The sequence below is a fragment of the Pygocentrus nattereri genome, chromosome 13 (genome assembly GCF_015220715.1).
Source record: "Pygocentrus nattereri isolate fPygNat1 chromosome 13, fPygNat1.pri, whole genome shotgun sequence".
NCBI lineage: Eukaryota > Metazoa > Chordata > Actinopteri > Characiformes > Serrasalmidae > Pygocentrus > Pygocentrus nattereri.
In genome coordinates, this window is record NC_051223.1 from 39,552,616 (window position 1) to 39,565,981 (window position 13,366).

At 44.0% G+C, this 13,366-nt stretch overlaps 1 protein-coding gene across 1 annotated transcript in view; it reads right to left on the reverse strand.

The window, feature by feature from the left end:
- polr3a (polymerase (RNA) III (DNA directed) polypeptide A) overlaps window positions 1-13,366 on the reverse strand; it is a 67,018-nt gene that overhangs the window by 6,715 nt on the left and 46,937 nt on the right. Inside the window, exons 23-28 of the mRNA XM_037544444.1 lie at window positions 12,107-12,189; window positions 10,462-10,632; window positions 9,769-9,862; window positions 4,506-4,598; window positions 4,141-4,305; window positions 1,630-1,794 (exon numbers count right to left, since the gene is read on the reverse strand). Coding sequence (XP_037400341.1) covers window positions 1,630-1,794; window positions 4,141-4,305; window positions 4,506-4,598; window positions 9,769-9,862; window positions 10,462-10,632; window positions 12,107-12,189 — 771 coding nt within the window. The remainder of the gene's footprint in view (window positions 1-1,629; window positions 1,795-4,140; window positions 4,306-4,505; window positions 4,599-9,768; window positions 9,863-10,461; window positions 10,633-12,106; window positions 12,190-13,366) is intronic.

Consider the following 13,366-nt stretch of genomic DNA (forward strand, 5'->3'; position numbering starts at 1 on the left):
ACAACCAAAATGTTAAGAGGAGCCATTTGGTCCTTTCAACAAAAATCAAACCACTTTGAGAGCCACAACATTTTATGTCCATTTTACCATCTTGGCTGTAAATATGTCTCCGTATGTGTTACTGTACAAATATAGACTGAAAAATACAGCAGTAGCACTTTTCTCACATCTCTAACAGCTTCTTGTAAAACGTCTCTCAGCGTTCGACTTTTTGCGAGGCTGAAGTCGCTTCTCGTTCGCCAGCTTCTTGTTCAAATTTTCCCGTTCCACCTTAAATGGTGACTGAGGTGACAAAACGTAGCTACTGCATCATTTAAGGTGGAATAGAAGAATTCGAAGAAGAAGCTGGCGAATGAGAAGCGACTTCAGCCTCGTGACTTTTAAACGTTTGTCAGTTTCTCGTTTCAGATTAAACGTATCAGGAAACCAGCTGGAGTGACTATAAACACTAATCAGTCCATTCGTCTCCAAATTATCGATGTCCGTCTTAAATCTCTCTCTTTGCCGTTTCGTAGCTACTAGCTGGGCGAGGCTGTCGTCTGTGTTGCTATGGTGACCAGCCGTCTGCGCTGATCTTCAGGGTTAAAGGGTGAATCAGCAGTTCTACATTAACTCCAGCGTTTAAGACCATTTACTGTTAAACTGTGTTGAAGGATCAGCAGAGCTTTATTTTACTGTAGAGGAGGATTATTTTATTATTACCTACTGATCTGATTCAGCTGTGGAGGGCAATAAAAGAGCCACATGGCTCTGGAGGCACATGTTGCCGACTCCTGCACCAGAGGAATCCAGACGGGCTTCAGCAATTTCACAATTTTATCATCTCAATGTCAACAGGCTTGACCAATGTCATTTTTGAGCTCAGCTGCTTAATCATTTAAGGCTGCGACAAAAGCTGGAAAACCTTTTCCAGTGTAAATAAGACAGAAACACTTATGCACATATTAATGCACAATTACTGTTCATCTGCTGAGAATAACAAAATAAATCACAAAATGAGCCCTCTGGCAAAGTCATGGCACATTTTATATCCGTTTTATTTTTTAACCAATATATTAAATGAAGCAAATAGTTAAGCGAACAGTAATTATGCATTAAAATAAGCAGAATTTTTTATAGAAGACGTGTTAAATTTTCATAAAATTAGTCATTTGACCAGGGGCGCCAAAACTTTTGCATACAGCTGCATGCTCTGCCACCCCAGTAAACCATTCAGCGCCAACGTCTGGCCAAATTACATGACATGGATTATGAACGGGTCAAAATCCCTGTTTTTAATGGTCTCCTGTAAATAACTGGTCTTCCAGTCAAAGGTTTTCTCCAACATACCGTTTATCTTTTTCTGTGATACCTTTGGATTTTTTGAAGCCATAATCATTTGCATATGCTTGGTTCACATCCCAAGCCTCACTAAGAATTCTAATACTACTATTAGTAAACTAATATCTAATAAAGTACTAAATAAATACTACTATTACAAAATAATAATAATAACAATTTAATTTATATAGCATTTATCTCGTCCTGAAGACAGCGGTACAGAAGAACATTCAAAACAAAGACAAATGAATTCCTAAAATACCTGTTTGTATTTATTTTATTTACTCCACCTTATGCAGGTCTACACACCTCATATGTGTTGTTGGATGTCGTTCGGTTGCCGTTGACACCGTGTGTTGCCATGACAGCGCGCAGGTTGTCCCCCTCCACCAGCAGTTTAAACTTCTGTCGGCCGCTCTGTTCATCAATGTGGATCACAGCACGAGCGACCTCAGGAATGCCCTGAACAACCACCTACACAACAAACACACACACCCCATTATATTTCATCATTCCATATGAAGGGCTAAGAAGGTTTCTGCTTCATGCTATTTTATATTACACACACACATATACACACACACACACATTATATATATATATATATATATATATATATATATATATATATATATATATATATATATATATATATATATATATATATATATAAACACAGTATATAGCTTCTACAGCTGTTACATTTATATAGCACCTTTCACAAACTCAAGGTTGCTTCACAGAGCATGGGCAAAAAAACAAACAACAACAAAAAAAAAAAAAACGCAGTGGAGGAGGAAGGAAATATGCATTACAGACAAAAGTCTAAGTCAGATTTAGAGGAGGAGAAAGTAGAGCATCTCCAATCAGATGGTCTTTATAGGCAAGGTAAGTTTATCTGTACAGCATATTTCATGCACTGCTGGCACTGAAAATGCTTTACAAATGAGAAAAAAAACTAATTACTAAATTGTTTAAAAAATTTTTTAAAAAGTAAAGCAACATGATTAAAACAGCAGCTACAACACCAATTTCCAAAAAGTTGGGACGCTGTGTAAAATGTAAATAAATGTAAATAAAAACAACGCAATGATTTGCGAATCTCATAGAACCATGTTTTATTCACAATAGAACATAGAACACATATCAGGTGTTGAGACATTTTACCATTTCATTAAAAACATTAACTCATTTAGAACTTGATGGCAGCAACGCATCTCAGAAAAGTCGGGGCAGGGCCGTGTCCATCGTGTGGCATCCCCTCTTTTTTAACTCACTGCCCAGGTCATAGGCACTAATGCACCCCCAGACCACCGGAGATGCAGGATTTTGAAAGGTGTGCTGATAACAAACTGGATGGTCCGAATCCTCTCGAATCCGCAGGACACGGCATCCGTGGTTTCCAAAAGAATTTCAAATTTTGATTAATCTGACCTCAGAACAGTTTTCCATTTTGCCTCAGTCCATTTTAAATGAGCTTTGGCCCAGAGAAGACGGCAGCGTTTCTGGAACCTACTGACATGTGGCTTCTTCTTTGCATTATACAGCTTTATCTTGCGCTTGTGGACTGTACGGTGAACTGTGTTCAGAGACAGTGATTTTCAGTGACCCCATGCAGTGACCTCCAGTACAGAATCAAGCCTGTTTTTAACGCAGTGCCGCCTGAGGGCCTGAAGATCACAAGCATCCAAAGGGATTTCTCGGAATTCTCTGAATCTTTGGATGATATCATGTACTGTAGATGGTGGGATGTCCAAAGTCTTCGCAACTTTATGTTGAACATATTTCTGAAATTTTTAGACAGTTTTTCACAGATTGGTGAACCTCTGTCCATCTTTGCTTCTGAGAGACTCTGCCTCTCTAAAATGCTCTTTTTATACTCCGTCATGTGAGTTATTTGCAAATCGCCTCTCCAGCTGTCTTATTACACCACTTACTCTTCCAATACATACCACTTACTTCTGTTGCCCCTGTCCAAACTTTGAGATGCGATGCTCATGAAATGTCTCACTTTTAACATCTGATTCATGTTCTATGTTCTACTATGAATAAAATATGGGTCTATGAGATTGGAAAAACAAATATCTGCTGTTCAGAGTTCAGTGAGTCTCTCTCCCTTCATTCCAGCTTCCGTTCTTCTCAGGAGCCTCACTTTCAGCTCCTCAAAGAACCTGCAGACACACCTCCAAAGCTCAGTCTGAGAAGCTGGTTGATGAACAAACCCATTCAGTGGTGCTGAGGTCTGGACTCTGGGGTGGTCAGTCCATCGTCCAGCTTCTTTGTTTGATGTGTCCGTCTCCTTTTCTCAGTGAGGTTCTTCTTGATCAGCTACACGTCCTTTCAGACCCACAGCGCTGAGTGGTCTTCTCACAGTGGAAGGATGGACAGAAACACCTGTGGATGTTTTCAGATCTGAAGCAGCTTGATCTTCTCCTCTCTCTCAGAGATCAAAGCTTTCAGTGCTGTTTATCTGATGGGGGCAGTTTTGTGGTCGACCAGCTCTTCCAGGTGGTTGTTAGGAGGCTCATTTTCTCTGGAGTTTTTAATCAGTTTTTGAGCTCCTGTTTTTTTTTCATTTATTTGTATTTGATTTTCCTCCTTCTTTAGACAAGTGGATTATCTTATATCTGATCTCTTCACAAACATCTCCTGTATGACTGACTTTATGATTTAATGATTTTGAGTGGAAACGCAGTACCGCAGTACACAACGTACAGAGCAATTCTAAATGAACAGCATTCATTTTTCACACAAACAGACGGAGCTCAGACGGAGGACACTTCTGGATGTCGGTGTGTGCGTTGAGAGTTAAGTGTTCACCTTGGGCAGCTCCTGTTTGAGCCATTGAAGAACGTAGTACATGGAGCTTTTACTGTTCTCTCTGGGAGACACGCAGACCACCGCTTCGCCATGAACAGCTATATCACCCGGCTTCACCCTCAGCTTCGACATACAGATAGAATAACGCACTGTCTCTGCGTTGACCTGAGAGAGCGAGAGAGCGCGCGAGAGAGAGAGAGAGAGAAGAAAAAAAAAACGGTATAAAACAGGAGCAGCTGCACTGAAATACAGACAGCGAGCCATTCAGACAGGTTAATAACAGACTACAGCTGTTAGACACACAGAGAGGGAAGGAGGGAGGAAGAGCAATAGACAGAGAATATGAACATATCTGTGTACAGTACCTCCAGTCTGAGAAGGCGGATCCTCTCCAGGGAAAGCTTCACCAGAATGAAACAGTCATCAGGCAAAAACACTTCGTCTATATACTCCGAAATCTAACAACACAGAGCAGAAACACATCACGACACGCAAACCATCATTACACACCTCCATCATCACGACACGCATACCACCAACACACACCTCCATCATCACGACACGCAAACCACCAACACACACCTCCATCATCACGACACGCAAACCACCAACACACACCTCCATCATCACGACACGCATACCATCAACACACAACTCCATCATCACGACACGCAAACCACCAACACACCTCCATCATCACGACACGCATACCACCAACACACACCTCCATCATCACGACACGCATACCACCAACACACACCTCCATCATCACGACACGCATACCACCAACACACACCTCCATCATCACGACACGCATACCACCAACACACACCTCCATCATCACGACACGCATACCACCAACACACACCTCCATCATCACGACACGCAAACCACCAACACACACCTCCATCATCACGACACGCAAACCACCAACACACACCTCCATCATCACGACACGGATACCATCAACACACAACTCCATCATCACGACACGCATACCATCAACACACACCTCCATCATCACGACACGCAAACCATCAACACACACCTCCATCATCACGACACGCATACCATCAACACACACCTCCATCATCACGACACGCAAACCACCAACACACACCTCCATCATCACGACACGCAAACCACCAACACACACCTCCATCATCACGACACGCAAACCACCAACACACACCTCCATCATCACGACACGCATACCATCAACACACACCTCCATCATCACGACACGCATACCATCAACACACACCTCCATCATCACGACACGCATACCATCAACACACACCTCCATCATCACGACACGCATACCATCAACACACACCTCCATCATCACGACACGCAAACCACCAACACACACCTCCATCATCACGACACGCAAACCACCAACACACACCTCCATCATCACGACACGCAAACCACCAACACACACCTCCATCATCACGACACGCAAACCACCAACACACACCTCCATCATCACGACACGCAAACCACCAACACACACCTCCATCATCACGACACGCAAACCACCAACACACACCTCCATCATCACGACACGCAAACCACCAACACACACCTCCATCATCACGACACGCAAACCACCAACACACACCTCCATCATCACGACACGCAAACCACCAACACACACCTCCATCATCACGACACGCAAACCACCAACACACACCTCCATCATCACGACACGCGTACCATCAACACACACCTCCATCATCACGACACGCGTACCATCAACACACACCTCCATCATCACGACACGCAAACCACCAACACACACCTCCATCATCACGACACGCAAACCACCAACACACACCTCCATCATCACGACACGCATACCACCAACACACACCTCCATCATCACGACACGCAAACCACCAACACACACCTCCATCATCACGACACGCATACCATCAACACACAACTCCATCATCACGACACGCAAACCACCAACACACCTCCATCATCACGACACGCAAACCACCAACACACACCTCCATCATCACGACACGCATACCACCAACACACACCTCCATCATCACGACACGCATACCACCAACACACACCTCCATCATCACGACACGCAAACCACCAACACACACCTCCATCATCACGACACGCAAACCACCAACACACACCTCCATCATCACGACACGGATACCACCAACACACACCTCCATCATCACGACACGCATACCACCAACACACACCTCCATCATCACGACACGCATACCACCAACACACACCTCCATCATCACGACACGCATACCACCAACACACACCTCCATCATCACGACACGCAAACCACCAACACACACCTCCATCATCACGACACGCAAACCACCAACACACACCTCCATCATCACGACACGGATACCATCAACACACAACTCCATCATCACGACACGCATACCATCAACACACACCTCCATCATCACGACACGCAAACCATCAACACACACCTCCATCATCACGACACGCATACCATCAACACACACCTCCATCATCACGACACGCATACCATCAACACACACCTCCATCATCACGACACGCATACCATCAACACACACCTCCATCATCACGACACGGATACCATCAACACACACCTCCATCATCACGACACGCAAACCACCAACACACACCTCCATCATCACGACACGGATACCATCAACACACAACTCCATCATCACGACACGCATACCATCAACACACACCTCCATCATCACGACACGCAAACCATCAACACACACCTCCATCATCACGACACGCATACCATCAACACACACCTCCATCATCACGACACGCAAACCACCAACACACACCTCCATCATCACGACACGCAAACCACCAACACACACCTCCATCATCACGACACGCATACCATCAACACACACCTCCATCATCACCACACGCATACCATCAACACACAACTCCATCATCACGACACACATACCACCACACACCTCCATCATCACGACACGCATACCATCAACACACAACTCCATCATCACGACACGCATACCATCAACACACACCTCCATCATCACAACACGGATACCATCAACACACAACTCCATCATCACGACACGCATACCATCAACACACACCTCCATCATCACGACACGCAAACCATCAACACACCTCCATCATCACGACACGCAAACCACCAACACACACCTCCATCATCACGACACGCATACCACCAACACACACCTCCATCATCACGACACGCATACCATCAACACACACCTCCATCATCACGACACGCATACCATCAATACACAACTCCATCAGGGCGACCAATAAACACCGGTCAGGCGTAAAATTCTGACCACCTCCTCGTTTCTACCCTCACTGTCCACTTTATCAGCTCCACTGACCGTATAGCTGCACTCTGTAGTTCTACAGTTACAGACTGTAGTCCATCTGTTTCTCTGATACTCTGTTACCCTGTTCTTCAGTGGTCAGGACCCCCATGGACCCTCACAGAGCAGGTACTATTTGGGTGGTGGGTCATTCTCAGCACCGCAGTAACACTACAAAGTACAGCTATACAGTAAGTGGAGCTAATAAAATGGACAATGAGCACAGAAACAAGGAGGTGGACTGAACGTTACGCCTGACCGGTGTACATAAATGTCTATGGATGTTTTTCTGTGATGCAACATCACAGAGCTGTTCATGCAACCAGGAGACAAAGCAACAATGACAAGGAGCTGTTGGGAATAAACAGCTCTAACCGCAGAGAAGACGGTGGCAGAACGTTTAATACCCGAGGGGATCGCATCTCTCCAAAGACCACAAAGTACATAAGTACGTGCATCTGAGGATCTGTTTACACGCAGACGTTCCTCCCTATAAATGCTGGGCGTCTGTATGAGATGACTGTTTATACCTGGCCATGTGACTGGTGGCCACTGCTGGACACATCTGAAATCTATTTGTAGTGAGGAGCAGCACAGGGATCCGGTCAGTTCTCAGCATCAATCTGTGCTAGCCATTTCCTCACTGACCCAGACCGAACAGACTGTCATGTGTCTTGTACAGAATGTTTACAGTAGCTGTCAAACTCCGTTGTGGCTGCTGGGCATAAAGTAACCTCAGACATTTTTACTTTGACTTGGCGATGAAAATGGGACCACCACACTCAGACATACACCTATACACACACATCTCTATGGCTCTGGTCACACAGCAGGTAAAAGTGGCCCAAATCCAATCTTTTTCTTCAAATATGACACAGATGTGTGTCTGAGTGTCAGTGTGAACAGATAAACACACAATCTGATCTGAGACTTTCACACGCGGTACTGAAATCCAATACTTCTCTGATCTGCGGCGATGCGACTCAGTCTGAACAGCCAGATCAGAACTCGTGTGACTTTTACGTCAGTCCAACTCCATATTACATCAATTTCATGCTGCTGAGACTCAAACAATGAGTTAATGTTTCTGTAACAAAAACAAAAACAAACAAACAAACAAACAAAAAAAAAAAAAATCAGAAGAGACTCATCCAAAACGTTTCGCGTTCGAAGAGATTTCTAAAGAAACGTCCGAACGCGGCCGCAGGAGATCGAGGCTGCAGCGTCACAGAACAGTTCAAAAGTTTAAAAGCAAAGTTTTTAAAAAATCTGAGGACGCGAACCGAAGAAGTGACCGCGCCCTTTTTACGGCTCGAACACATTCTGGGTGAAGTCAGTGAAGCTTTATGATGGGTCCTGTGATGCTGGTGAAGATGAAGCTGATCCTCCGGGAGCGACTGGCCTTCGTTGGCAGCCGTGAGTGTTTACCTCTACGTGAAGCAGCGTGACGGGTTCTGTGAGTCGGTTTAGGAGCTGATCTGTTCAGACTGATTGTCACATACAGATCACATTTAAAAGTTATTGTGAACATCCACAAAAAAAAAAAAAAAAAAAAAATCTGATTATAAAACGAGTGAGAAAATCAGATTTTACCTGCTGTGCCCCCTTCGTGGGGGGTCCAGGGGACTGCCTACCTTTGCATTGTGCGAAGACCACCCCTGATTTAACTTCAAACAGCTGGATTAGACCAGTTACTCCTGCTGCGGGGGGGTGTTGGCATATAAAAGCCACTGAAAGATCATGAATGCCTGATATTCAGTATCAAATGTACTCCAGGGGTGGAAGTCAGTTTTTCCAGCTGGGTGATTATTAACACTGTTCCAAATTAATATTGAACCGCAGACCATCAGCCACTCGTTACTGCTGATCTGTGTGAAGTCACTCAAAGTGTATAACTGAATATGTGGACATGAAAGGCCTATTATTTTACACACACACACACACACACACACACATACATATCCACACACACATATATATATATATATATATATATATATATACATATATATATATATATATATATATATATATATATATATATACACACACATATATATATATATATATATATATATATATATATATATATATATACACACATACATACATATATATATATATATATATATATATATATATATATATATATATATATATATATATATATATAGAGAGAGAGAGAGAGAGAGAGAGAGAAAGAGAGAGAGAGAGTCTGTGTGTGTGTGTGTGTGTGTACCTCTCCCAGCAGCGTCTTCTCGATCCTTCCCTTCACCAGCCGAGCAAAATCAGCATCATCCTCCGTATCCAGGTGAGCGGTGATAATAGGAGTACTGAGAGAGAGAGAGAGAGAGAGAGAGAGAGAGAGAGAGAGAGAGAGAGAGAGAGAGAGAGAGAATATATAGAAAAGAAAGGGAGAAGGAATACAAAGAAAAAAAAGGAGAGAATGGGGAGGAGAGAGAGCGAACACATAAAAGGAAATAAAGAAAGGATAAAACACAGAAAAAAGAACAGAGCTCATTTGCATATATCAGTCTTGAATTATGACCATTCTGGTGGATGAAACCACATAAATGACCAAAGTGGACGTCACAGGATGGATTAAAGTGCCTGAACCGTGTGGGTCATTAACACAAGCACGTCCTCTACTTTCCTAAACGAGTATCCAGCTTTACTTTTATTGCTTTCTTATTGGTTTTGTGGCCAAAGGAGCATAACCTAAGCGTGAACCTTCCTGATGTCCTCCAAAAGTGCTGCTGGACGTTTAGCCCCTCACGGAGAGACTGGGGGAATCTGTCTGAAGACTCCCAGCCACATTCTCCACACAGCTGGTCACTAAAGCAGCTCGACTGATTCTCAGAAGTGAAACCAGTCGGTCACTGTGTGGAGTGTTTGTGAACGTCCATCTCTGAACAAGCCTTCAGACTCTCACCTGATGTTTTTGGATGCATTGATGATCTCCTTAATACGGGGGACCCCCAGGGTGATGTTCATGGAGGCGACACCAGCGAAGTGGAACGTCTTCAGGGTCATCTGAGTGCCTGGCTCTCCGATACTCTGAGCACACAGAGCGCCAACGGCCGAGCCCGGCTCCATCTGGGCCCTGTTCAGGACAACACCACCACGACCAAACATCAAAGACAAAATCAACAGCTGTTACACCAACACCACCGTCAGCTACACCAACACCTACACTAACTACACTCCCAACACCACCATCTACACTAACTACACTCCCAACACTGACAGCTACACCAACTCCTACACTAACTACACTCCCAACACCAACACCTAGATTAACATACCAAACACTGACACCATCAACTACACCACCAACACCTACATTAACTACGTCCCCAACACTGACACCATCAACTATACTATCAAAACCTACATTAGCTCTTGGTGGTGTCAGTGTTGGAGACGTAGTTACAGTATATACACTCCCATTAACTACATTCCCAACACAGACACCACCATCTACACCAACTACACTACCAACACCTACATTAACTACATCCTTAACACTAACACCACCATGGGCTACACCAACTTCACTAACAAAACCTCCAGCTCCAAATGGCTGCAACTACCCCACCAACACCAACACCAACACCAAGCCGTATATTACTCTATTCATAACAACCACAGGAGAAGAGTTGCGGCAGTTTTATGCAATTCCAGCCAACAGTGTCCAGCTCAGGCATAAGAACTGTAAAAGCGCTATCCCAGAAGACTAAAGCAACTGGCAAAGCAACCTCTTATGACATTGGCTGTAGTCCTCAGTAGAACATCAACACTACATCCCCCTGAAAACTTGTGCTGAAAGCGATTATGACCTACTATGCAATTACTAACAGAGCATACAAGCATCTGTAGCTCTAGCCACAGTCAAAAGTTTGAGTGCTGACATCACAACAAGGGGATAAAATGGATTTTATTCTCAAAGTAGCACAAATCTGGCACAACTATTCCCACACAGAACACTACTTTCCTCCAATAAAGCCTGTTTAGATTTTGGGTTTGTACGTTGGAGAGAAGGGGGAGAAACAGCTGAGACTTTTGATGGACAGTATGAGAGAATTTTACTTCACAGCCTTGCCAGTGACTCCGACTCCTGGCAGAGGCTATAAGACTTTCAAGTGGTGTTTCATTCAAAATTCTTATCATTTTCTCACACCTGAGCTAGACGTGGCTCTGGGAATTAGCACTTGGGATTTCTCTCGGGAGGATCTTCTGCAGTGAGCTGTAATACCGTAGTTACTGGGACAGCAGCCTCAACACTTATCTTCAAAGACTGTCATGGTTACATAAAGCTTCTTTACATTAGTTACATAACAGACATTATGAAGCTGGAAAAGACATTCAAGGTGTAAGACATCTTTCTGGCTTTTTAAGACATTTTTACGACATCTGTGGCTGTTTGGGGATTCAGAATCAGCCCATCAGATGCAAGTAAATTCAATTCGTTTCAATTTTTTCATTGAGAAATGTGGCTGCAGAGCTCAGTAAGTGTCGAAGGACAGTGTCAGTTTTAAGGGATAGGATCATATTTAACACACACACAAACCCATTACCTCATGTATTTGTCCCTGCAGGTTTCCAGAAACTTCTCCAGCTGAGTTGGAGTGATCCTGTCCAGCTGGTACAGAACTTTAGGCTGCAACACAACAGCAAAGAGCTGGTTAGACACACCTACACACAGCAGTGTTCCCCCTACGATCAACCACAGCTGGTGGACCACCCGGTCAAATTCACGTCGTCCAGCAAGCTTGTGTGAAACAGACATTAGGATATAACTGGGAGGTGAACATTTGCTTCCAAGCGCTCTTATCCGGTAATGGTGATGACAGCAATGCGCAAAATAGGACAGATAAAAGAAGAATATACCGGCCATTTAACGGCCACTCGGGCCTCTAACCCAATGAATTTTGATAATAGGAACGTGTTTACCACATATAAATATAAATATAAATGAATAAACATGCTTCCACACTGAAAATGCTCAAAGTGCCCAAGTATTGCTTTGAAAAAATGTTTAAAAATGTTATATTTACAAAAACACTGGGTCCTTTAGGGTGACTGTGCCTGTTTAGCTACTGCAGTGAGGAAACTACAGCCAACGGAAGAGCTTAGTATGGGGGACCACCACAGTCACCACACCATCATCAGATCAGAGTGCTTACAATTTATAACTTCTGATTTGACACAGCGGCGCGACTCCAATAACCCAATTCTAGGAAACATCTAATAACACTAGTCTCGCACATTTCTACATAAATGTGTGAAAAGCTCTCGGGAACCGTATAAACGGTAAAGCGTTCAGTCAAACGTGAATTCTTTTTATATAAATTAACTTACAATACAGGCTGTCCCAAAAACTTTCCATCATTTACATCGGCTTTTATGGGGCAGGGAACCAGCCTCGTCACCGGTTTGATCCCCCGAGCCGACAGCACATGACTGAGGTGTCCTTGAGCAAGACACCTAACCCCCAACTGCTCCCCGGGCGCCGCGGATAGGGCTGCCCACCGCTCCGGGCAAGTGTGCTCACTGCCCCCTAGTGTGTGTGTTCACTAGTGTGTATGTGGTGTTTCACTTCACGGATGGGGTAAATGTGGAGGAGGAATTTCCCCGTCGTGGGACACAATAAGGGTCACTTGACCACTTTATCTTAATCTTTAATTTCTTAGTCTAATTTAGCCAATTCTGCCCCAGACGATCTCAAATGAGAATAAAATGTGTAAAAATGTGTTTCATTTTGAATGTTTTTTTCAGGTTGAGGAACTGAAAAGGTGTGTTAGAATACGCCCGAACTCAGTAAAACAAGAGTGCAG